The sequence below is a fragment of the Artibeus jamaicensis genome, unplaced genomic scaffold (assembly GCF_021234435.1).
Source record: "Artibeus jamaicensis isolate MK-2021 breed Jamaican fruit bat unplaced genomic scaffold, CSHL_Jam_final contig_797, whole genome shotgun sequence".
Taxonomy (NCBI): Eukaryota; Metazoa; Chordata; class Mammalia; order Chiroptera; family Phyllostomidae; genus Artibeus; species Artibeus jamaicensis.
In genome coordinates this window covers 12999506-13026710 of record NW_026521977.1, presented here as the reverse complement: position 1 = coordinate 13026710, position 27205 = coordinate 12999506, and the positions used below count along the sequence as shown (strand labels likewise).

General features: G+C 35.3%; 1 protein-coding gene and 1 pseudogene across 3 annotated transcripts in view; one reads left to right on the top strand and one right to left on the bottom strand.

Annotated features, from left to right (window-relative positions):
* LUZP2 (leucine zipper protein 2) overlaps positions 1 to 27205 on the bottom strand; it is a 375070-nt gene that overhangs the window by 128178 nt on the left and 219687 nt on the right. For 2 of the 3 annotated variants that reach the window (XM_053672934.1, XM_053672935.1), the window contains exon 6: positions 2617 to 2682. The exons of the other annotated variant lie outside the window; for it this stretch is intronic. In XM_053672934.1, the coding sequence (XP_053528909.1) occupies positions 2617 to 2682 (66 nt within the window). The remainder of the gene's footprint in view (positions 1 to 2616; positions 2683 to 27205) is intronic. 3 annotated transcript variants of the gene reach the window in all.
* Positions 15364 to 16841, top strand: LOC128628526 (elongation factor 1-alpha 1-like; annotated as a pseudogene).

The window sequence follows — 27205 nt, the reverse complement described above, 5'->3', positions numbered from 1 at the left end:
TAAGCATCATTATAAATGTATGTTCAATGTGGGTTCCTGGACATACATGTAAACAGATATATGTAAGTGACTAAACCATTAATAGAGCACACAGTGTTTGGATATGTGAGACCAGAAGTATCTACTCATCTAACAATTCACCTTAAGAGTGTTTTTTCTCACGCAAAAATTGAATCTTATCATTTTCCTACTTAGTTCCTCAATATCTTCATATATATAAAATCTATCTATAGATAAAGAGAAATACATTGAAAAATATACGCATTAAAAATTCATGGGGAGGGCCTTTCAAAAGCTAGTTCCTACCATTGATCTGGAATCATTTCCCAGCACCCTGTACCTGACTCTCGGACTTGGTGAGTAGTTTTCCATACTGTGCTTACAGACTTTTTTCTTTTACCTCCCATTACATCTGCCTCACCATTCTTCTTTTCCCAGAAGCAAACATATCTTATCTCAGAGTCACCTGTGTATTATATTTTTGACATTCTCAGACACTCATGTTTTGCATGCCCAGGGTGTCTTCTGTATATTTTAACAAAATAGCGTAAGTTAATTTTTTTATTTGCATGTATGCCTTTTCAATGCCTGAAAAATATTGAGCTCTTGCTATGAATACTTGAGTTAAAATAACTAAGAAAACAGATACAACTTTTGATATGCAAGCCTACAGAAAATTGGGAAAGATGGACATTCTATGAGCAATAACAAAAATATATATGCAATTGAATATTAAAGAATGCATGAGAATATAGTGTAGCAGACAATTAAAGTATAGGAGACAATGGGAAATATAGAATCTAAAGGACTTGAGACACATGGTCATAAACTAAAGGAGGGTAATGGTAGGGATGGGGGGTAGAGTGGAGGGGAATGAAAGGGTCAATTATACTGTAACAGCATAATCAATAAAAAAATTTTAAAAAAAGAAATGTAAAAAAATAATAATAAGAGGAAAATTTAAAACTTAAAAAAAATAAAGTATAGGAGACAATGGAGGCTTCTCTGTGAAAGTGATGTTTATGTTTAAACCATTAGGATAAGCAGTAGTAATGTCTATTGCCTAATATGGTACGTAGCCAATCATGGTAGATGTTTGTTGAGTGAACAAGTAAATGACAAAGTAAAACTTTTCTTCAATGTTCTATATAATTGTTGCAAACTTCTGTAACATTTAAAAGTTGGGGATTTATCTCATAAAAGTAAAAATATATTTAACACAAATAATTTAGAGTAAAATCCTGTAATGATTATAGCCCAAGCTGGGTTCCGCCTCCCACCTAGATACTGGTGTATGGTCAGAATAATATTTAATGTGATGTATTCCCAGCACCATGCCAATTTCTATAAGACCGTTTTTCATCTCTGGTATATAAATAAAATATGCTCAGTATTTTTCAAGTTGGCTGATAAATTAATCATTAGAATAAAAGCAACAAAAATGTTCTATCTGTATATTCCTGAAGAACGCAATCACTTTTGTTGTCTGCCTTCGCGACACAAAGAACCTGATCACCACCCACCTGCAAGATGTATCATTCATCTCATCACTCATCCACACGAGTTTTTTTAAAAATTTTCCGCTGACAGCTAACTCTATTTTGCCAGTCGATGTAGAGGAATGGAACTAAAGTTGTTTTAAAAAACTAAGTTGCTGCCACTCAAAAAGCTTGGGGAATTTTGTAGCCTAATATATTTATTTGTGCATAATGTGGCCCATGATGGACATTTCCTTAAAGCACTTATTCTGTAAGCATTTATAATATGCCAGTAGGGACAAAAAAGACACTAACAAATCTTATTATTGATGCATTTGCAAAAATGAGTTGAGAAATAAGTCTATAAGACATGAGCATATTACACAGTGTATGACAGACTTCTATTTGGAACAGGAAAAAATAAGTAGTGCAAAAAATTGTGATGCATTTGATAATTCCATTTCCTGAACAATGATTTCCTAAAACTCCAATTCACTCTGCAATTGGACTAAGCTGCCAATTCTTGTCTTCACTAAAGACAGAGATCTGTACCCTCCTCTGTGGTATTAAAAAGTCTGTCTTTCACTTCTTTCTTCAGTATGGAAAATTCTCACAAAATCTTCAGCAATTTTGAATTAACTTTATTGATCAAATTGGAAGGGTGGAAATGGGAGGGAGGTGAGGAGGGCTTGGTGGGTGGGCTGGGATGGGAGTAACAGTCAGAAAACTATACTTGAACAATGATTAAAATTTAAAAAAATGTATTTTAATTAAAGTTTGTTGTATCTCTATATAAAGTTTAATATTGTTAACATTTATTTCTCACAAAAGTATGTAAATTTGAAATATTATTCTCATTTTATAGATAATGAAGATGATTATCAGTGAAATAGAATTATTTACCAAATTTACCAAATAATAGAATCTGAATGCAAATATCTGACTTTATAGTACATAACCATTGTGTTACATAGTTTTCAAATCATTCTGTAAGAATATTTCTTTCTAAATTTTATCTTGGAGGTCAGGAATTAAAGCATGTGATAGAAAATTGATAATTAACTCTTTTTCTAAGTCATAGTTAAAATATTTACACACCTATTTTAAAATACTAAAAATACTTTTAAACTTTTTATACCTTAAGAAAAGCAAACATCAGGAACAGAAAGTGTATCATGCACTTGTCCTGTATGGCACCTGTCACCTGCAAAGAGAAGATAATCGTAGTACCTACCTCAATAGCTATCATGAGAATTAGGGAGATAACTGATGTTTGCAAAGCACTTAACACAGCAATTACGAAATTACTGAGTAATGGAGCAAATTCTGACTCTAGATATTTGATTTCATAGCACCAGTTTTTTTATAAAAATCAGCTTTGGGTAGGGGAAAGATATTTGGTATATTGCCATATTTTGTGGGAGTATTTTAATAAAATATGTGTCTATGCTATATGCAATACATATATACATATATAATTTGTTAGCATTATTGAATTAGACAAATATATTTTCCAATATAAATAAATAAAAATACATTGAGTGCTTTGGACTTGTTCTGCTTAGCATCCCCAGCTTTTTTCCCCAAATCTTTTAAATCATGCCCTAAGAAGCCTAAAATCACTTATTTCCACTTAGTCCCACCATTCATTGTTAGAATCTAAACTTTTACCTCATCTGAATGTCATTCTCAGAGGGACACAGAATGTTCAAGCTTAATTTAAAAAAAAAACTAACATGGTTCAATCATCGTATTTCTAAACAGAGCTAACGTGGTACAATCATCATATTTCTAATTAGAGCTATCAGCCTCAAAAAAGTCACTAATTTATTTGTTAAAAAGAAAAGAGACAGATATGTTACAATAAACCAATTTCATTCTTGAGTAGAGACCTCTTAGTATTCCCACCTGACACTAATCCATTATACTGTATTTAGATATTAAAAATTTAGTTCTTGTCTATTATACACTATTACACTCCTGTTACTATACTCCACTGTATCCATGTAGGAGGAAGAGGTATTTCAGTTAATCGGTATTCAAAAGTCAGAAATGCAAAACAGCATTAAGTAATTCAGCATTTCTGGGATAAATCTGGGGAGTGGTGGGCATAGGATTGAATGAAAGAAACAGGAACCAAATAAGGACTGTGTATGTAATGCATGTTGAGGATGAAATAGAGAAACATAAAGCTGTGGGCCAGGAGATCAGGGGCGAGATGACCACATCAGTAAACATGTGGTCAATCTCTATGGCTATATCAATTGATGTGGCAATCTGCAATAAAAGTGTTTCAGTACAGTAATAGGCATTTAGCAAGATGCTGAGGAGAGAGATTAGACAAGATTTGAGAGTGAAAGAAAAGGACTAGAATGACTGCCAGTCATGTTACCTAAATAGCACAAACCATGACAGAAAGTTAAAGTTGTTTTTCAAAACACCAGGTCCTCAGGTTTACTATAATTATTTCATGTGTATGTTTAATATAGGCATATGTCTAGTGAAGATATCTGTAGTTACCAGCAGTTTCTGAGAATGCATAGCATTTTCTTCATCCCTTATCCATTCAAATGCACAGGAAGAATCTAATTTCACCTTTTTTGTATATGAGACATTCAAATAGCTTTGCAAATATTATCTCACCAATATTCACATTTTTCTCTTGAGGTATGCCAAGGAATAATTTATCCCTATCTTTGTAGGGTAAAGAGAGGTTAAGCGACTCATCTGGGGAGTAGAAATAGAAGCTCAGTCTCCTCAGTTGGCTCATTCAGTATAATAGCAACTGTCAAATAGTTATTGATAGTTCATATGGCTTGAGTTGTACAGTTTTTATTTACTAGTAAACAGTGAGCTCAGGAGCAAGAGAATTGAAGATTGCTTTTTCAATACAGGCTTTTTTCCCCTTAGTTCTGGGTAAACTTTTCCAGTGACCTGTAGTCTAAATAAATAAGGATCTCATGGTGATGTTGAACATCAATTGATATAGCCATAGAGATACGGGGAGAAATGTTCACTGTGTAAAATTTGATCTTTGTGTGAAAATCATCCTGCATTCCATCCTAATAAACTAACAAGAAGTACATATTTTGAAAATTTCTACCACTGAGTAGTGCTCTGTGGATGAGTCTGCCATACATTCTTTATTATACCTGGTGAGCAACTGTGATGAAGCACCACAGTGCCCATTCTCAATAAAGTAGTTCATCAGTCCTGCCGACAGATGGCAAATGATCACCTTCTCTCATCAAATTGTTAATTTGTTATCCCAAGGGGATTTTTAGTTTCCTGTGCTTTCTTGAATTTCTTTCCACTCTTGTGGATCTTCCTATACAGTGTCCTTCATTGATCTCTCAATTGTCTAACCTCAAAATATTGAAGTACCCCATGGGGCCCCACTGTATTTTAACTGCACTTACTCTCTGTGGATGATCTTGATGCATGCAGGTAGGACATGATGGTGGCATGGGCCACAGTGGAGTGCCAAAGAAATAAAGAATAAAAAGCTAATGCACTGGCTTCGTGTTTAAGGTAGAACTTCCAGCATTTCCAGAATGACAAACTGCAAGGGGCACATAAAAGACAATCATCAAAGGTGACTCTGTGCTCTTTGGCTGAACAAAAAAAAGGATAAAGTTGCCATTAATTGTGTTGGATGAGACTGTGAAGGTAACAAGTGTGTGCTAGAGCGCAGCAGGAACTCTGTTGTGAATATGCTACATTTGAGAGGATTATAAGATATCAGACATGGATTAGTGTCCTAATTAGGATTCAAAAAAGTAAACAAAACCAGTACAAGATCATATGGAACATGGCATTTATATTAGCGATTAAACCTTTCATAAGTATGAGAGCCCGTAAGGTAGTGCCTAGAAGGCTGTCACATGTGAGTCTGGTGGTGGGCCTAGAATCACCATAGGACAAGAATGGAAGTAGAAGTCAGTAAGAAAGCCACAAGGGAAACAAGGTGAACAAGGTCAAAGCAGAGCCTTTAAAAACAAACTAAAACCTGCAAAAGCAAACCAGAACAAATGTCAACAAATGGAAACCCATATCTACTGTTCACTGTCTCTAACTTCAACAACGCATGTGACCTTCAGAAGCAGCTGCTGTTTGCCGTGAGCTTCTGCTTCAGGACTCAGGCAAGTTGAACGATGAGACTCCACAGAATCTGTCAGAACTACAAACCAGGCATTGGACCCATATCAGCAAGTGAGCGGCAGATCAGTGACACTAAGCATGTGCCACACCAACACTTGGTGTCCTACACTGACCTTCAGAGTATAGTGGCTACTGCTTTACAGTAAACATTCACGTCTTGTCCTTCACTTATGTCAGGACATCCTTTTTCTCTTGAGGCCTCCCAGAGCACCGTTTTTAATTGTGATCCTACTCTCTCACCCAACATCTTCATCCCTGCTTTATTTGTGTCCTTGCCACTTTTTATTTTAGAACAGAGTGTACCTCCATTCCATGTATGTATCTTAAATGTTCCCTCATCCACTAGATTGTAAGCTTTGAGAGTAGGTTTATCGCCTGTTCTGTTAAACAGTGTTTCCCAGTTCTGACACGTGATAGGTACTACATAAGGCCCATTAAACCAAAGGAAGAAGTCTTCATTTAAAAATTAAACAGCCTAAGTTTTTGCAAATTATGTTAATCACTTTCTATGACATTCCATTTACAGAGAATGGCTTTTATTTTTAACATCCTTGAAAACAGCTGTTCTAGTTCATTGATTAGTTTGAACCACATGAAATGGCTATTTTGAAATTCTTTTTAACCCACCAAAATGGCAATTTCATACAGCTCAACTAGATGCTAGAGAGAACTCAAGGAAACAAGCAATGGCATTCTCCTAAGTCTACAAATGAAATTAACCTATGTTGCAAGTTTTGTGTGCCGTGTATGTGTTGATTAATTTTCTCCTTTGACTTTCTCCTCATTTCAAGAAAGCTGGTTCTCATATGTTACTCCTCCCTTATTTATTTTCTATCAATCTGAAGAATTGACCGTGCTATTCTTATACATTCTATTTATTCCAAACAGCAAAGTAGGATCAAATTAAGAAAAAATTGACTTCTACATAGAGTTAAGTATGAAAAGGAGGAAAACATGTCATTGGAATTGGGGCGCTACGTTCATGTCAGATGCTGCAATGGGAATGGGAACAGGATGCAGAAAGAGCAAACAGTTAAAAAAAGAAACTAACTCATTAATCACCTGTGACGTGTCAGCAAATTGCTAGTTTGCTTCCTCAGCAGTTCTGCAAAGTCAGACCTCTGCATTTGAATGACTTGAGGTTAATAAAATTATCCAAGCTAATATGCACTTTATTTATTTATTCACCTATTTATATGTGTGCTTGTACTTTGTATTTGGGTAAAAGTGAACTGAAACAGCTTTACAATCATACGTTTAATTAAGTCATAACTCACAATGGAACAAAGCTCTCTCTCTCTGACAACGAATGGTTTGTTTTGCCAGCTAAATTATGCTATCCTTTCTTAATATAAAAACATACTAATGACCAGGTAATATATTAAGGGTTTGCATTTTCTCTTTCCAAAAAGACTGACTTCACCTGTTTGTCAAAATGAAATAAAATGACGATAAACTGTTTCAAAATATTTCATTATTTCTAATTTAAGTCATAGTAATTCCAAATTGACATAGTATCTCTAGGAAAACTTAAATTTTCTAGGAAAAATAAGCTCTTTAATAAACTCACCTTCTAGAACTATATGATCCATTGGCAGTTTGTTCAGGGGTCATTTCTATAACAGAATGTCAGGGTTTATTTTATTTATTTAATTTAATTGATGAAAATTCCAGCCAGATCTGGTTTTGCATAAATATTTAATTTATTCTTGTGTTTTCCAAACCTATGGGGAGGACTCATGACTGTTGGGGGGAGGAGAACGCATGTAAAAACATTCATTTTTATGTAAATCTTTCTCAATGTATTTTTCATGTAGCCAATTATTTGTTCAAACAGAGGTGGATGTAAAACATGACACTGAGCATTAATGGAGCAGGCATACATGCTCTTATGTGTTAAAGTCATTTGAGGAGTAGTCTATATTACACTGTTGTTATTTTATATAATTAATTACCCTATACTGAAACATGCATACATGGAATTTAAAATAAAAAAATATTTTCTTAATATTAGAATTGATGGCTGGGATGTTACATTTGACTGCTAAGTACACTGGGGTTAAGGTTTGTAGTCAACCTCTCTTTCAGCAATGCCAAATGTGGAGAAGAACATACAGAGTAAGTACATGTAAATTTTACTTCCATTAGTGCATTGACCAGAGAGATTTAGCATGGCAATGTACACTACAAAGTAATCCTATGTAAAAAACTTTAATTAAAGCAATATATTAGATTTTTAGAGGTGCATCCTAAGGTTTATCTATACTGGAAAATGTGAGATTGGGATGTGGGGTTAGAAGTTGGACTTGAAACCTGTTTCTTCCAGTCTACAGATTGGCAGAGAAATAATTAAAATTTCTAAGCCATATTCTATCAGATAATACTACAATAAAGGTTTGGCGGGCATTGGAATTTGCCAACCTTCAGAACTGTGTACACCGTATATCCAGTCAGAAGCTTAAATAAATACAAGATAATATATTAGGGTCTTCACAGAGATACAAGCCAAACACTATTAGAATTTACACTGTTTAAATTAAAAAATTTCCTTGAATGTGTTGAACATAATATGACCATCAGACCTATGTTGGCATCATTTGTTTCCATGGTGAACTTGTTATTTACAATTGGAAATGATCGTGTCAGTGACAATGCTTTATAAACTCTAAAAGACTTTAAAATATCTATTATGATTTTATTTATATTGTTATTATCATAAGTTCTATTTCACAAGAAGTTAAACTTTCAAAGTTATTATGGTCTGAAAATTAAAAACAAGTGGGAAAGTGTGGAGAGCAGTGTATTGAAAGTATGAAAAAGGAAAGAGAAAGTTGTCAGAATCCTTAGGTAGCAATTTAAAATCTCAAATCTGGACTCTTGACTTGCTTTATTCTCAATGATGTCTAGGACTATTTAGTTAGTCAGCTAAATTAATTCAGCCCATATATTAAAATTCTTATTTATTGTAGCAATCAATTAGCAAAATATGCTTACTGCCTGAAATTCAGGGAATATTAAGTTTGCTTAACTCCTTCTGATTTAATAATAATAATAATAATAATAATAATAATAAAAGTATTACTTTTGTAAACTAACAGTAATCTCCAATGCCAGCAATCACACTGACTTTCCCATAATTTATTTAATATCCACATGATTATTGGGAGATGACGATTGTTATATATCCTATTTCATTAATAGGAAACTGAGACACAAGATGTTGCATAAGTTTACCAACTTGAACTCACTTCAGCCGGATTTGAGACTCAAGGACTAATTTCTCTCCAGAAAAGCAATGCAAAGTCCCTTGAATTTGATAGCTTGTATAAGTTTCTTCCTACTTGTGACCTTCAATTTCCTTTCTATATAAAGGTAAAAAGAGTTTCTAACTCATAGAAATGTTGTAACAATTGAGTGAGCTCAAGTAGATAAAGCACTTAGAATAGTGCCTGCCTGCTGCCTTGAAAGAGCCCAGTAGGGGTTACTTATTTTTAGGATGATGATAACCACAAGAACAATGATAATGATGGAGGAGGAACAATAAGAGAAAAAGATCACAATGAAATGCAGTCCTTGCCATGATAAACAGCTTTCTAGTGGTTTAAGCTTCTACTACTGTAATAATATTTAGCTTACAGATTGCTTGTCTCTCAGAATTCTTCTTCCCTCAGAAATCATGCTAAGCATGCTATCCATGTAAAATCTTATATAAATCACACATACTTCCTATTGGTTGCGTTGTTTCTTTGGAGAAGCCTGACTGATATGCAGGGATATCATCTGATAGTGTGGGTTGAGGGGGAGGAGGTTGAAGTTTGAGGAGAGTGAATAAAATATAAAAAGGGCTCTATCCCAGTGGGAGAAGCAATGGAGTGTGCAATGAATGAGATTACAGGACTGCTTGGCAATAGTAAGGACCCAATTGAGACAGATGATCAAAAATTAAAAAATGATGTCATTCATCATACTTATTTGATTTTTACCTGCCATAGTCTCCTATATTGAAGCTGGCATAAAGGAACTTAGATTTAATTAAGTTTAGGATTTAGGAGAGATTAGGGAGTATTTTAGGGAGCCATTATTAGGTTGAATGGTGAAATCTATGTTGAAAAAATAAGAGACACAAGAACATGAAGAATTAAAGAACAGTGAAAGGTATGAGCTCAGTGGATGTTTGTCTGGAAATGAAGGCTAAACAAATGTACAAACCAAAAATCAAATGTTTCTTTTTACCACATTTCTCATTTATTAAGAAATGAAAACCCACTGACAATCAGTAAAATAATTGCTATATCTTGGCATGTGCTGTTAAAAGATGTCTGCTTCACTGTTTTTAGAAGGAATACCAAATGCTGGAATAGGCAGTGTTTTCTACAAATGATTCCCTACATGAACATATTGTGAAGAGAACATGTAAATGGTAATTTTTAAGACATTGAAATGTTAACAATATAAAGGTTTTTAAATAACACTTAGAAAAATAACACGTCTCCACTGGCCAGACGGACAGAGGGATAAAGTTTGGGGATCTTAGTTTCACACACACATATGAATCTATGGGGTGTATATAAATATGTATTTAGACAAATACATGTGTATGAAACAATATATCTAAGGGTAGAAAATTTACCAAAGATATGAATAGAGTTGGAGATGGAGCTAGATATGTTTCATATATAAATTTACTTTTTGCTTTTTACCTCTTATTTTTTCTTATACTGTGATGCTTTGAACTCTTGTGAAAACATAATCAAACTTTCCTGCAGTATTCTTTGTCCATTCCCAATTTTCCTAACTCATTTTTAAGGTTTCTATGTAATTGTCAGAATTAGCATTTACCAAGGGGAGTAAGTAGATGAAGGAAGGTTTTTCCACTCAAGTGGTGTCCCAGTGCCCGGCTCCTTCAGGGTTCACAGCTCTTTACAAGGACCAGGGCTTTGCACAGCTGGCATCAGTAATTACAGTTTTGATAATAGTGATTATGTAAATCCCAGGGACACCGCAGTCAAGTGTGTTACACTGGGGACCTAGTCCTGGTACAGTAAGGACAATTATTCCATATCCATCTGACTTTCTCCTCTGTATTTAACAAATGGCAAAGAAAATAAATATGAGAGAAGGGAGGATCATGAAGAGAAAACAAATAGGGATGGGTATCAGAGAAAGAATCAAGAAAAATGTGACAAAGCAGAAAAAAATAAATTATAACATTTGAGAGCTTTCATCCGCAGTCTTATTACTGCTCACATGGACATGTTTTTAAAAAAAAATCTAAAAAGTTGCATGTTGCGTTAAGAGTCACAAGGCAAAAATTAATTATGAAATATTTTATGTCATTTTTAATTTTATATAGTAAAATTACCTGTGTATAAATTTTAAAAATCAAGTATAATCAAGTTAATATTTAAGAAGATAAATATCCATATTATGTGTTCTGTAGAAAAATATATTTTTTGATTTCTATGCATTTCTTCAAAGAGAAAGCGAGATGTTTTTATAAATAATATATTGCTAAGCAAATCTATCAAGTGAAAAACACTTAAAATACATAAAATGTATAAATATAAACAAAAATCACTTGAGAATATAACATTTTGTGTTTTTTAAATTAATTTGCAATGATAATACTAATTATGGTTATTATAGCTAGCATTAATGAGATGCTTGCTACCTTTGAGCTGGTTGCTATTCTTTCTATATACTTAAAATTTCACAATAGACCTATGAGGTAGATATATGATTATCTCATTTTGTAGTTAAAAAATGTAAGAATGAGACCCCAAATTGCTGAACTTACAACCGACACACATTCAACTCAATTTTTTTTAACTTCAACATCCTGAGTCATGGAAAAACACAAACGGTTTGTAAATGTTGAGCTTGAGGCTCTGGAAGAGACAAAATAATCAAAGGAGCTTAACTTTTTAAGAACTTCATCGGTTGGAGATTAAGAAAGATGCCCAGTGATAGCTACAGAAATAAATAAGGTCTTTTAAAAAATCATTTCGGGGAATCAAAGGTCATCTGTCAGAGCTTGTATAACCTGAGTTAATGGACACCTTCAATTTAACTCTCATCGCTCAGCCATTAATTTGATCTTTACCAAAAATATTCAATACCATGAAGAAAACTGTATAGGTGCTGATTTAAAAGTAAAACATAACATTTTTTCATCTACAGAGGGGTCAGGTCTATATTTGTTAGACATGCTAATATATTCTTTTTCTCTTTATAAGATGACAAAACAATTTTCTATTATTTTCTTTGTTACTTTTTTGTTCCTATATTGAACATACATGCATCCAATTGTAATTGAGAAGTAAATTGACCTCCTTAAAAGTTTCACTACATATATAAATATATACTAAATATACATATACATTTTATACATTTATTTATTAAATCATACAACACATAATATGCTTCTTGTTTTTTACTTTCCCTGAGACACACATTACAATCTCTTCATAATCCTGAGGAATTCTGACAACTCAAATAAAAAATGTAATCATTTACCGAGTGCCAGCAGGGGACAAATTCTCCCCCAAGGAGACATAGTTAATACAATGGCATGTGCCATGACCCCGGATTCTATCTGAAGGGCTAAAACTTACAAAGTTTATAAGCACAAACTCAAACTACTGCATTTGGAGAATGCTTGCAGGAAGTTATTTCTATAGTCCCCATGAGTTAGAACCAGTGCCAGTTTGAAATCGACCAACCACACAAAAAATCAGCATAGCCTTTTAAAGCCACCAACTTACCTATACAGTGAAAATGATGGGCTTGATGTGGACTGAGGTCTCTGACTTTAATGGTGTATATAGTATTACTTATGTAGAATCCTAGCCAGAATTTGGTTGTCAGATAAAATGATCTTAATGGAGTTTTTTCTTCATTCTAACTGTGTTATGATAATACATTGACCACCAGGATCATCATGTCAAGCTCATTACACTTCCCAATAAAATGTCAGATTCTTCCACAAATACATCATTAATACTCCCAAGTAAATAGCAGTGTTTTTACAGGGCACGGGCTATTTAAACTATTCAATATTTCAAAGCAAGATTATAATTTATTTAATAATTCACATATTGACACATAAAGCTGGCACATTTTTAACACAACTTGAACCATAAATTCTCCTACCCATTTATTTAGTAATTCCTTCTATCCTCTTTCCTCTCTTCTTTCTTGCCCTGCAGTATCTAGAGTGCAGCCTTCCTTAGAGTTGAGTGTATGAGACAGACACAAGAACAGAAACTAGTCAGCCAGAGTGATGGCAGCCACGAGGGAGAAATGTGCCCCCCATGTGATGGGAACAGATGAGGAAGTCAATTAATTTACATGGAAGGCTCTGAAATAAAATCATAGAGGTGTGTTGCAAAGACGAATTGGGTGTCTGATGGCAGGGAGGAACGCATATGAGAGGCATGGGACCTGCAGACGTATGGGGTGTGACCCACACTCTCACAAAGCCGTGAAATGTGTATATAAGTCAGTGTACTCAGCTTCAAATAAAAACCGATCCCAAGTGAGTTCTGTCTGTACCTGGATACTCACATGTAAATGCATATACCTGTGTATATTTATGCATATGCATTTGTTGTCTAGCCATATGTGTGTTTCAAAGTGACAATATGTGGAAAATAAGGATAATACAAAATTGAGCTTTTGTGCAGACTCTACCTTTCTGTAATCAGGAACATGTAATATAACAAACTACATCCATAGAACCACTGATTTATTATTGTTCTGTCCAGAGAGTGGACTCAGACACTCTGAATGAATATTAATTTCAGAAATCCAGAGTTGCTTGACCACATGGCTTTAGCGAAAGAGCATGCTCTTGTGATAATACTGACAGATTAGAGAGTCTGATTCACTATTGCTAGACAATAAATTCAGCTTACTTTTGGAAGGAAACAGATAAGTTACCTTGTTTTCTTTTTTTTTTGGCATAAAAATCAACTCTCAAAGAATTGAAGAAAAGACTGTTTGCAAGAAATCTAATCAAACCGACACTACTAAGCAAATACACTAATGATAATAGATCCTTAGAATTTATTATTGTCACCATTCTTCTAAGGAAATCTTCAAAGATTCTTAATTAAAAAGGAAAAATTCTTGGTAGATAGTTTCAATATTAATCACTATAAAAATGATGTTTTCTAAACTTATGTGACAAATAAAATGAAAAATATGCAATAAAAGCAAGATAGAATTTATATCCAGTTAAGGGAACTTAATTAAGAAACTTGCCTCTGACATTATTGAAAAAAGAAAGTTCTGCTTTTATAAAGGTTGCGTTGTGTTCTCTTCTGTTGATTCGCAAAACTTTGAAAATGAAATCATTCCCAGTAGATTTGAAGTCCATGTCTGGCAGTGTACGTAATTGTGCAGCATAAGAGAGGCCTTGGAGCTCCACAGATGGCAGTATTTTCATTGCAAATCCCAAGTAGTTTAAGAACTCTCCTTCTTCCCAAAGTAAGTTTCCCCCTTCACCTCCCAGAATAATGATCCGGTAGAGAAAAATAATCTCTCTCTCTCTCTCTCTCTCTCTCTCTCTCTCACACACACACACACACACACACACACACACACACACACACACACAAGATATATATCTGGAGGGTTGGGGTTAGGTACTCATTAGGCAGTTATTAAAAACTTGCTATGTGTCATGTACTGCATTAAAAACTGGGAGTAAATAGAGAACTGATAGGAACTTGCCCTTCCCCACTCTAGACAAGTGTGATGCTGTGTGCCGACTTCTGAAATCTGAGAAGTGTGGGGTAATGCCGGAACACACAGAGGGGCACAGATCTAGCTTTGATAAAGAGGAAGCAAAATCTTTCACAAAAGTTGAAGGATAAAGATCCCGATAAGAAAACAACACTGCCTTATTTGAGCAAGAACATAAAAAAGGCAAAGATAAGATGTAAAGTCCTCTCTTTCATAAGATATGAACCAAGATCTTAGAAGAAAAAGACAGTTTTCAACATAAAAATAATTTTCAGATTGAAAAAGAATTTATCCTTTAATCACAATGAATAAAGGTATACATCAGGCACTTAGTGAAAAAGAAGTAACTATATAAAAAAGCAATTACACTTTTCTCTTTTATATATAACCATGAACTCAGAGGTTCCCTTATACAGCTATTGCCCAAAACATAGTCATGTGGCTCTGACTCACTACAAAAGATGCTGGAAGGCTGGTGCATGTAGCTAGATGAGTAGGTATAAATTTCTAGCTAAAACTCATTTTTTAAATTACCAAATGTAGTACTGAGAAAATGGACATTGGTGAGCATGTGGTTGTTTTGACCACACTGCCTCATTTTGAATTAAACTGGTGATTGTGGGAGGCAGTGAGTATCAGACAATAATTTATAGATAGATAGATGATAGATAGATAAATAGATATAGATATGTATTCAATATATATAGACAGAGATGTCACACAAATTATAAATGTTATGTTCTTAAATCTAATAAATGTATTAAGTGTATGGACCATTAAGATAGCCTATAAGAACTAGTTTCAGATATACAACTTAAGAAATACAACTTCTATTAGCAAACTGTCTCAGTGGTCAAATACCCAACAATTTCTGAATGAGAGGGCTATTTTTTTACATCAAAATCATTTAAAATGCCTACTAGAACAGTTGTTTTGGTAAGAAACCTTTTTTCTTCTTTTTTGCAATGGATTTGCCGCCAGAACACAGGTGTCAAGAAAACCCCCACTAAATCAAAGCCAAAATGGGAAAGGAAAAGACTCACATCAACACGTGCTTATTGGACACGTAGATTCCGGCTAGTCCACCACTACTGGCCATCTGATCTCCAAATGTAGTGGGATTAACAAAAGAACCATAAAAAATTTGAGAAGGAGGCTGCTGAGTTGGGAAAGGGCTCCTTCAAGTATGCCTGGGTCTTGGATAAACTGAAAACTGAACATGAGCATGGTACCACCACTGATATCTCCCTGTGGAAATTCGAAATCAGCAAGTATCGCTTGACCATTATTGATGCCGCAGGACACAGAGACTTTTTCAAGAACATGATTATAGGGACATCTCAGGCTGACTGTGCTGTCCTGATTGTTGCTGCTGTTGTTGGTGAGTTTGAAGCAGGTGTCTCCAAGAATGGGCAGACCTGTGAGCACGCTCTTCTGGCTTACACACTGGGTGTGAAACATCTGATTGTTGGTGTTTACAAAATGGATTTCATGAAGCTTCCCTACAGCCAAAAGAGATATGAGGAAATTGGTAAAGAAGTCAGCACCTAACTTAAGAAAATTGGCTACAACCCTGACCAACACAGGAGCACTTATGCCAATGACTGGTTGGATGGTGAAAACATGCTGGGGCCAAGTGCTAATATGCTGTGGTTCAAGGGATGGAAAGTCACCTGGAAAGATGGCAGTGCCAGTGGAACCACACTGCTTGAAGCTCTGGATTGCATCCTGCCACCAACTCATCCAACTGACAAGCCCCTGCATCTGCCTCTCCAGGATGTCTACAAAATTGGCAGCATTGGTCCTGTCCCTGTGGGTTGAGTGGAAACTGGCGTTCTCAAACCTGGCATGGTGGTCACTTTTGCTCCAGTCAACGTTACAACTGAAGTAAAGTCTGTTGAAATGCACCATGAACCTATGAGTGAAGCTCTTCCTGGGGACAATGTGGGCTTCAATGTCAAGAACGTGTCTGTCAAAGATGTTCGTCGTGGCAATGTGGCTGGTAACTGCAAAAATGACCCACCAATGGAAGCTGCTGGCTCCACATCTCAGATGATTATCCTCAACCATCCAGGCCACATCAGTGCTGGGTATGCACCTGTTCTGCATTGTCACACGGCTCATATTGCATGCAAACTTGCTGAGCTGAAGGAGAAGATTGATCATCGCTCTGAGAAGAAGCTGGAAAATGGCCCACAGTTTTTGAAATCTGGTGATGCTGCCATTGTTGATATGGTTCCTGGCAAGCCCATGTGTGTTGAGAGCTTTCTGACTATCCTCCTCTGGGCCACTATGCTGTTCCTGACATGAGGCAGATGGTTGCTGTTGGTGTCATTATAGCAGTGGACAAGAAGGCAGCTGGAGCTGGCAAAGTCACCAAGTCTGCCCAGAAAGCTCAGAAGGCTAAATGAATATTATCCCCAACATGCGCTACCCAGTCTTAATCAGTGGTGGAAGAACGGTCTCAGAACTGTTTGTTTGTCTCAATTGGCCACTTCAGTTTAATAGTAAAGGATGGGTTAATGATTACAATGCATCGTAAAACCTTCAGAAGGAAAGGAGAATGTTTTGTAAACCATTTGGGGTTCTTTTTGTGAGTGGCAGTTTTTAAGTTATTAGTTTTTAAAATCAGTACTTTTTCATGGAAACAACTTGATGAAAATCTTTCACGGAATTTTGAGACCCATTAAAACAAAGTTTAATAAGAACCCTGTGTGTTCTTTTGGTCAACACCATAACTTTCTTTTATGTTATTTAGGTTAAAAGTAGCCCATAACCTATTTCTGGTGTTATATTTGCTGATGATTCAGAATTGGATAAATCTGTTCAGGTTTTTCTTTCTTTCCTGGGTGGGAACTTTTTCACCTTGTCCGAAGGGGAGGAATCTGTTTATGTAGTAAAGCTGTGGGAGGGGCTCTGGTACAACACCCAATAGGTTAGGACTGATAAAGTTACTGTTTATGTGTAAGCTGGTTTATAAAGGCCAAATTCTGGTATATTAAGTCCACACATTTCATATAAAAGTTGTGTAGTTAACATCAAGTAAATTTTGTTAATGTCAAATCTAGTTTCCATTTTTACTGAAATATGAATTCACATTTACAAATGATGAGCTAGTGTAAAGAACTTAAAATGAGGTTTAAATAGTATTGAGCACTGTCTTGCTATAATTAATTGTATCTAGTTTCTAGGAAATATAAATGATACTGGAAGTTGAAAAAAAAACCTTTTTCTTAAACTTGAAAAATACTAGAATTTAAATTGAAAATATATCAATTGGTAAATGAGATTTTTAGTCTTTTAATTCTTTTTTATCTCTTAAAATTAATATAAGTTTGCTTTTAAAAATGATATGTAGCAACTATATTTATCAGGTAAGTTTGAATTGTGAGAGAAGTGATACAATTCTGTTAGTTTTATTTAGAAAACAGAAGGGTAAGTGTGAGTTTATTGAAAACCCAGAATAGCAGTTCTCCACTATATCAACAAAGCCATAATTTTATCTCAAAGAGAAGAAATCAATGGGATTATGAGTGGTAAAATCCAGCAGGACAAAAACAGCTTAATGAAGAATGTAAAAGAAAGTTTTATTTTTTCACAGCTGTGGTCAGAAGAGTGAGTTTAGACAATGGACACATGCGTGTGATGTTTAGAAAGACTAAAGGAGGCAGTTATTTAGGTGATCAGTTTCACATGTATGTCAAAGTCTATTGTCATGAGAGCAGAATGAGAAAAGCACCTTGAAAGGACAGGGAAAATTGAGCGCCTCATTTCTTTGCCACATTCTGCTGGTTCTGTGAAATTAAGCAACTAGAAATGTCTGTCAGATTTAGTTTTCCTTACCTCCCCCTTCCATTCTGAATGTGCTCTGCTTGACATCTGGATTGTTCAGATTAAGTCAAATCATGCATAGCAAGGGCTTGCCACCAAGAAATGCAATTACACATGTAACCGGCAAGCAAGCCGCTGGAGTAGTGACGAGAGATGGGGGCAAGTCGGCTACATTCGATCTACTTCAGCCAAGGTGAAACTGTTGTGTTGGTGAAGGCGGCAAAAAAAAAAAGTTTTCTGCACTAATGTTTCACTCCAATGACTTTAGCTACAACAATGTGAATAGACCATTCACAGGAGGGAGAAGGAGGAAAGAAGAATAATGGGAAAGGGCAAAGTGTTTCCATTGGTGCTTGAAGTTAACTCTTAAAAGAGATAGAAAGTGTTACAAACTTCTATTGTTTTTTTTAAATTTTATTTACTTATTTTTCAAGTACAGTTTTCTGTCTATTTCTCCCATCCCAGCCCAACCCGCCCTTTGCTCCCCACCTCCTGCCCATTTCCACCCCCCTTAGTTCTCATCCCTGTGCCCTTCATACTTGTTCCTCCAAATCCCTCCCCTTTTTTCCCCTTAAATTCCTTCCCCTCGCCCCTCTGGTCACTGTCCCCCTGTTCTCTATGTCAGTGTCTTTGTTTTTATTCTGCTTGCTTGTTTGAACAGACACTTCTCCAAGGAGGACATACAGAGGATCCAGAGACACATGAAAAGATGCTCAATATCGTTAGCCATCAGAGAGATGCAAATTAAAACCACAATGAGATACCACTTTACACCAGTCAGGATGATTGTCATAAACAAAGCAACGAACAACAAATGTTGGAGAGGTTGTGAGGAAAAGGGGACTCTAGTTCACTGTTGGTAGGATTGCAGGCTGGTACAACCATTATGGAAAACAGTATGGAATTTTCTCAGAAAAATAAAAATCGACCTGCCTTTTGACCCAGCAATTCCACTGCTAGGATTATACCCTAAGAATCCCAAAACATCAATCAGGTTTAATGCAAAAAATGATTTAAAAATTTGAACTCAGTAACCGGAATTCATAGTATAAGTTTTATGTAAGAGCAGACGGTATTATTAGCTCTTGTTTCAGAGAGCCCACGCTCAAACCCATGCTGATTGACAGACTCTGTTACCTCAGTATCCCTCAATCCCTTCATTTAAAAATCATGAATGATGATACCAAAGGGATTTGTGACAAGATATAGCTCACATGTTGGTTGGTGTCTTTACCAGTGTTTATTAAAAATAACTAAAAAAAACTTAAATAACTGGGCAGAACCAATTTTACAGGACAAAGTTTACCAGGAAGCATAGAAGCACAGATCATGACTGGTTCCATTCTGTGCACCAGAGGTCGTTACACTAAACAAAACAAAACAAACAAACAAAATAGTTGCTGAAAGTGAATGGGATGTAAACCACGTATGGTAATAATACACAGGCCGGCCCTGGCTGATAATATACACAAGGCAAATACTAGTAAAGCTGTTGTTGGTATCATCATCATCATCATCATCACCATTGTCATTGTCGTTGTGTATTTCAGTGCTAGCGAATTTCTCACTCAATGGTTTTTTATGGAGTAAATGAGAAAAACGCTTCATCCCTGGTGCATATTATATTGCTATTGTGTCAATTTATTACATGTTTTAAGAAGTCCTTTCCAGACAAGACTATGATTTACAACAAGGCTCGGGATTCATTGATCTTATTTCCTCCATGTTTAATTAGCACAATGCCTAGCTAGGACCTAAGAGTATAATAAACAACAATTTAAGAGGATACACATGAGTATTTGCCCATTATCTATAAACTGTATCACATTTCAGTTTAATTTTAAAATTAATAGGAGAAAATAAAATATTCCATTATATTATGTACACTTAAGTAATCACAGCTTGCCTGGGTACATGCCCATCTAGACCCTACCAGAATAGTTTTAGAGGCCACTGTGAGAAATTACCACAACTTGGGTAGCTTAAAATAAGAGAAATGCACCATCTGTCTAATAACTCTGGAGCCCAAAGTCAGAAGTCACCAGGCTGTGACCATGGTGCCAGCCTCTTCCAGTGTCATTGCTGCAGACACTTGCTGATTTTGTGGTTATATCTTTCCTGACTCTAGGTGCATGTCACTAAGGACACTTGTGACTGTATTGAGGGTCCACCAGAATGCCACCAGTAAGTAGGGATAATCTCACTACCTCAAGATTCTTAACTGAATCACATGGGCAATGACTCCTCTTCCCTGTAAGGTACTGTGTACAGGTTCCAGGGTTTAGAACCTGTTATCTTTGGGCCATTTTTCAGCCTTAGATGTATTTTCCATATATAAGCTAATTAAGAATACAGCAGGAGTAGAAATGTTTCACTTGGGAACAGTCACATATTAATAGATAATATTTATTGGAAGGAACAAGGAAGGACACAATGAATAGTTATGAGAACAAGTTGTTCTCATGACTATTATTTTATCTGATTCTCATAACAATGGTGAGGATGGAGCTGGAGTCTCTAATTATATTTAAGAACCACAAATAGTAAGTATCGAAGACATAATCTGAAGCTGGTATATATATACATATATATACACACGCTCTGTATTTTAACTCTGCCAACTTTCTTATTTCCTATGATACCTACTTTTGTCTTTCTAAGCACTGGTATATTTTCTATAATTCAAGGGGTAAAGAAATTTATAATTGTCTGATAATTGTTTAAAATATTTCTAACATTCTATGTATTTGTACATTCACTAGAAATAAACCCCAAAATAAAGTTTTCAATTTTATTTAAAATTGACATTTAGCCCTGGCTGGTGTAGCTCAGTGGATTGAGCACAGGCCTGCGAACCATATGATTGCAGTTCGATTCCCAGTCAGGGCACATGTCTGGGTTGCAGGCCAGTTCCCACAAGGGGAATCATGAGAGACAATCATACATTGATATTTCTCTCCTTCTCTCCTTCCCTTCCTCTCTAAAGATAAATAAATAAAATCTTTTAAAAAATTAAAAATTTAATTAAATTAACTAAATTAACATTTAGCATCACAAATATAAATTGAATGGTGAAACCTTTTAAAAATAATCTTGAATGGTGACTGATTACTAGGCATGTTACACTTATTTGGCCCATGAACTAGACAATAGCCAACTTTAATATTCAATATTTTAAACACTCCTAGAATATTCTGAAAAGCATTCAGAAAATCCAAACACAATTTAAAGTCATTAAGGGATTTTTTTGAAATACTGAAGGCTGTTCACTTGAAATTTATTCTGGGTTTAGTACTGAGGCATTATTAACTCACAGCTTCGGTGCTGCTGTTTCTCCAGGCTCAGAATTTATAAACTTTGAATGTGAGGCTGAAATTTAAGGAATCATGTGAATCACTTCATCTAAACTCTTTATTTACCAACCACACTATAAAATTGTTATCTATTCAAGATGACATAGTGAATAAATATTAGATGTTGGTAAACACTTCACTCTGCCCTCACTTTGTGTATAGTCTCTCCCATTATCAAAGATCCCCCCAGAAAGGTATATTTGTTTCAACTGATGAACCTACAATAACACATTGTTATCACCCAAAGTCCATAGTTTATAGTAGGGGTCACTTTTGGTGTTGTACGTTCTGAGTTTGGGCAAATTTACAATGTTGCGTACCCATCAATATAGTATAACACAGAGTATTTTCATTTCTTAAAAATTTCCTGTGTTCTTCCTACCCATCTCTCCCTTCCTCCTATCCCCTGAAAACATTTTTACTATTTTTTTACTGGTTTTATGTGGACATAATTTTTCAACTCCTTTGAATAAATACCAACCAGCATGATTGCTGAATGGGATGGCAAGAGTATGTTTAATGCTGTAAGAATCTGCCAAACTCTTCCAACGTGCATTTTGCATTCCAACCACATCTTACATGTTTTTAATTGCAATTTAAAAGAAGCAGTAGATAAGAGTGAAATTGAACAATTAATGAATTATATAATATAATTTCAAGAAGTTTTAACTGCTATAAAGAAAAAGAAAATAAGATGTGACATCAGATTTTTCTGTTAATCATAGGCTTTATAATAAGACTATAATTATCTTAAATTGAGGCCTATGTGTGTAGTTTCTTATAGTACAAAAAAGTTTGCCACTTTGCCATTGAAACAGTTATTTATTTGGGATACACTACAACTTCCTGGAATGAGACCACATAAAGATGAATTCAGAAAATAGTCATTTACCATGCCAATTTCCCCCAAGGAATAAATGCTATAAAATTAATATTTGCATATTCAATCTATTAAAGAAATAAACAACCTGATTTCCATGAGTTAAAAATACAAATTAACTTTTTTTCATTTAGTTAAGTTTTCATAAACAAAGAGCTACCTTATTTAGTAATTTAAAAAAAAAACTTATGCAAAACCCACAGACTTGTGTCTTCTGGATTTTCATTATGGATCAAATGGGTGGTTATAAGTTTATTTTCATAAGTTATTCATATACTACTTAGACCTATTAGTTTTTCTGCCCATGATGAAAGAGGCTCTCACTCCATCCTCTCAAACCTGCTGAAATTATTCCCACTCTGTGAATTTCCTCCTCTTATACCTTTAACTAGTTGTAGCTCCTTTACCTTTCCATATTGCCTGTGGTTTTTTTTAGCGGAAACAATGTAACATTTATTTGTTTGTTTGTTTATCTATTTATTTTTATTGTCAAGTACAGTTCTCTGCCATTTCCCCCCACCCCTCCCACCACCCCAGTAAAGACTACTTAAGGTACAATGGTTTCATGGAGGAGATGAAACCCTTTTCAAGTCGGGACATGAGGGATGGTTGACCACATAGGCTCCTGTAGTAATGTGTGATCAGTGATGCCCAAAGGAGGATACAATGAAGTGAAGGACAGGCTGAGCAGCAAATACAACAGAATAATGAGTATCTGATGAGTGAAAACAAAGCAGTTCTCTGATTTCCTTCCAGGCACAGAGATGGAGCATTTATCTGATGTTATATTACTAAAGCTTCCTTTGTGCCATTTTTATTGAGAATTTGAATGTAGCATGTAAATATTAAATGAGAAAGTAAATATCCTTAATATGTTTGGAATGGGTTTGAATGATATACCAGGGAGCTTTGCTAACAGGATACGGTGGTGATGCAAATGTGTTGTGCACGACTTGGGACCTGAAGTGATGAAAATATTTCTTACATGATCTGATCTGAGGGATAGTATGAAAGTTGGTGAAAATGACAGAAATAAATATGTGTCTAATGGTTTGGGGAAGTACATTTTATTTTATCAGTCCAATATCTAGTAGCCTTCACAATGAACCCTCTTTTCCTATGGCAAATCCACCTGTGTTTGGAGTAGGGTTGACTCTGTCTCACAAAGAAAATGTCCCATTTATCTGGCCATGCTGATTGGCTCAGGCATGCGAGCAATTTAAGATTTTTTTCCTGGGAATATATATTTTTGGCCGGTGCTATCTGAAATGACTCTCTGTTTTGATTAGTTTTTCTTAGCTGGTAGGATGTGAATCAGAGGGTGCTTGGTTGTCTTGTTTTCCAGGTAGAGAGAGACACTACGAAAGATGGAACTATACTGTTTAGTAGTTAAAGAGGTAGAGTTCTGTCTTACCTCGGTATTTATATTTAAGTGAAGTGTGGAGTTTCTTATGCATTTCTGTGATTGTTTAGAATCATTTCCTGAGCAAATTTGTATGTAGCATTGCTTATTGATGTCCTAATTTTACCTCAGAAGGCCATAACAATAATAATGATGATGATGATGACAGTAATTTCCATTTTTAAAAGCTAAATGTCTAAATATGTGATAAATGGCCCCAGCCAGTGTGACTCAGTTGTTTGGAGTGTCGTCCCATAACCAAAAGGTCACAAGTTTGACTCCCAGTCAGTGAATATTCTGAGGTTGCTGGTTTGGACCCATGTCGGGGTGTGTATGAGAAGCAACCAATCATGTTTCTCTCCCTCACTTCCTCCCTCCCTTTCCCTCTCTCCAAAATCAATAAGCATGTCTTCAGGTGAGGATTAAATAAATAAATAAATAAATAAATAAATAAATAAGTGTTAAATGTCTTGCATGCATTGTTTTTTCATTTACAAAATTAATAGTATTCTGAAATACATCTTCTGAAGTACATAAAACATATTCAATAATTTTTATAAAATTCATAAAATAAGAAATGAAAACTGTCCCCTTGGTTGAAGCAAGGCAGAGAACACATATATTCTTCTGTCAGAGTACAGAAACAGTGATCCGGATGCAGGCAGGGGCATTAAGTCACACAATTTCAACGGAGACTCATCTCTAAAATTGTTTACAAGGTTGGCATCTAGCCAACATTCTGAAGCAGGAAATTACAATTTGGCAGAATTAATCGACTGGAATAGTAAATAAAACAAAATTTAAGGTAGACCCTTATCTACCATAAAACAGCAGCCCTGGCTTACTTCTGAAATGCTGAGTAAGAATTCTGTGTCTTTTTGAAGAAAGTTTACGGATGTAGTTGCATCTGATAGTGGAAGTTTTCAGATTTATTTTTCTGTGTTTTATGCGTTGGCCATATTGATCAGGTTGGCAGCACCAGCACCTTTGTATGACACTTATTTATAGCATTGACTTGCAAGAAAGCTGAACTGAAATTGGTTTCAGCTACAATCAAAATTAATTGCTTTCTTCACAACAATAAACAATGAGCAATATTTTCACATACATGGGAACTTTTGAAATGTCAAACTTTTTTATATTTGCTGTCCAATCATGAATGAAGAGCTATAAATTCTAACCCTTGCAAAAGCCACCCAATCAGTGAAGCATTCAGCGACCACACCTCATAGGTATTGCCCTCAATGTCCTCCTACAATATTTTCTTGTAAAATGCAAATTTCAATGTGTTGTGTTGTAGTTATTTTGCATAATTTTGTAATTATTATTATTATATCACTGTATATTATATGGAAAGTACTATCTATTATATAATATTAAGCTATATTCTTTACATTCTTCACAGTCAGAGTTTGTTTTGTGTAACTAAAATTTTATATTTCTGTCCCTCAGGAATATAGCACAATGTTGGAACAAGTCTGGGAATTAAATAATATGTCTATCCTAAAAATGAACATATAGACAAATAAATCTTACATATGCAACTAAATAAGTAATATTAGAGTACATGTATAGACAGAGTTATACTTAATAAAATATTTCCTCCTTTCCTGAGAAAAAAACATTTCTTAAGCTGTTTACTTGCAATGTATAAAATGCCATAGATGGTGAAGTAGTGGTTTTATTAGTATCATCCTGAAATTTAGTATCCCATTCTGGACCCTCAGAATATGACTTTATTTGGCAGTGGGGTCTTCCCATATGGAATTAAATAATAACTAGGTTACACTGGATTAGGGTATCTGTTTAAGACAAGGGGAGAACACACAAGTACAGAAACACACAGAGAAGGCCATAGGAAGCTGGAAGCAGAGGTTCTTGACAAGCCAAAGAAAAGCAAGCATTGCTAGAAGAGACCAGAAAGTAGGAAGATTTTAAAAAAAGATGATTCCCCAGAGCAGGGGTATCAAACTCATTTTCACAGGGGGCCACATCAGCCTGGAGGTTGCCTTCCAAGGGCTGAATGTAGAGCTCCTTACCCCTAGTTAGAAAGTGGTTACATTTACACAGTCCTAAAATTACATTTAGACCTTTGAAGGCAACCACGAGGCTGATGTGGCCCCAGGTGGAAATGCGTTCGACACCCCCGCCCTAGAGTATTCAGAGGGACTGTGGCTCTGACAACACAGGTTTAACCTTCTAGCTTTCAGAACTGAGAGTACCTGTCTGTTGTCCTAGGCCACCCAGTTAGCGATACTATTACGGTAGCCCTAGCACCTGATATAGATGCCTTAGAGTAAACTTTAAATACTGGATACACAATTAACCAGAATGCCAGGTTGACCAAAACTTCTCACAAATAATCACTTAAAAAGGCAATGCAGGAAAAATAAAGTGAAAAGGTAGTAAAGAACTCATTTGAATACAACCCCGGGCAAAGTCCTCGATGGAGTGTACATCTCACTCAGACTCTTATGCCTATTCGTCTGCAGGCAGATGTGAGAATCTCCTTGCAGAAGGATGACTCTGAGCACACTATTACATTATACAATGTAATCATCCTGGCTAGAAGTAAAATGGAATAATTTATTTAGAGAGTTTTATACTCCTAAGAGTTGAACCAAAATGGGCTTTCTACTTAAAATTTAGTAGTTTTCTCCAGATTGGAGGTTGTTGATCTTTATTAATTGTGTTTCTTTTTAGTCATAAACTCCCCCTGAGAATCTCTCACTTAAAAAAATATATATGCACCTATACTTCCTTCTGTTATAGTATAATTTCAGGATGGTCACAGAAAATCTGATAATTTTTTTTAGCTTGCAGGGTCTCCTAGCTGCCCTATTGTAGAGAAAATAACAAAATTAGGTAAATCAGCTTCAAAGTCCAAATTTGGAGGAAGTGCCCTATTCACTCCATTAATTCATGGGTACTAAGAACAGACTTAAATGTGCTATTAAGTCTTTCTCACTGTACACAGAGTCCTGGCCCTGAGATTGTTCAAATTATAATATGATTTATAATATAGAGATGAATTCTAGAGAAGATAAGTTTCTAACTTCAAAGATTCACCATCAGTTGAGAAAATAATTGACACCAATGCATAGTTAAAAATCACAAGATAATTATAAGCAAGATGCCAAGTATACACATGAGATTTTGTAACATGCATGCAACTGAAAGCTCTATCAGTGGTGCTTGCAGCATGTTTTTTTAAATTTATTTGTTCATTTTTAGAGAAGGAGAGAAATATCAACGTGTGGTTGCCTCTCACATGCCCTGTACTGGGGACCTGTCCTGCAACCCAGGCATGTGCTCTGACTAGGAATCGAACTGGAGACCCTTTGGTTTTCAG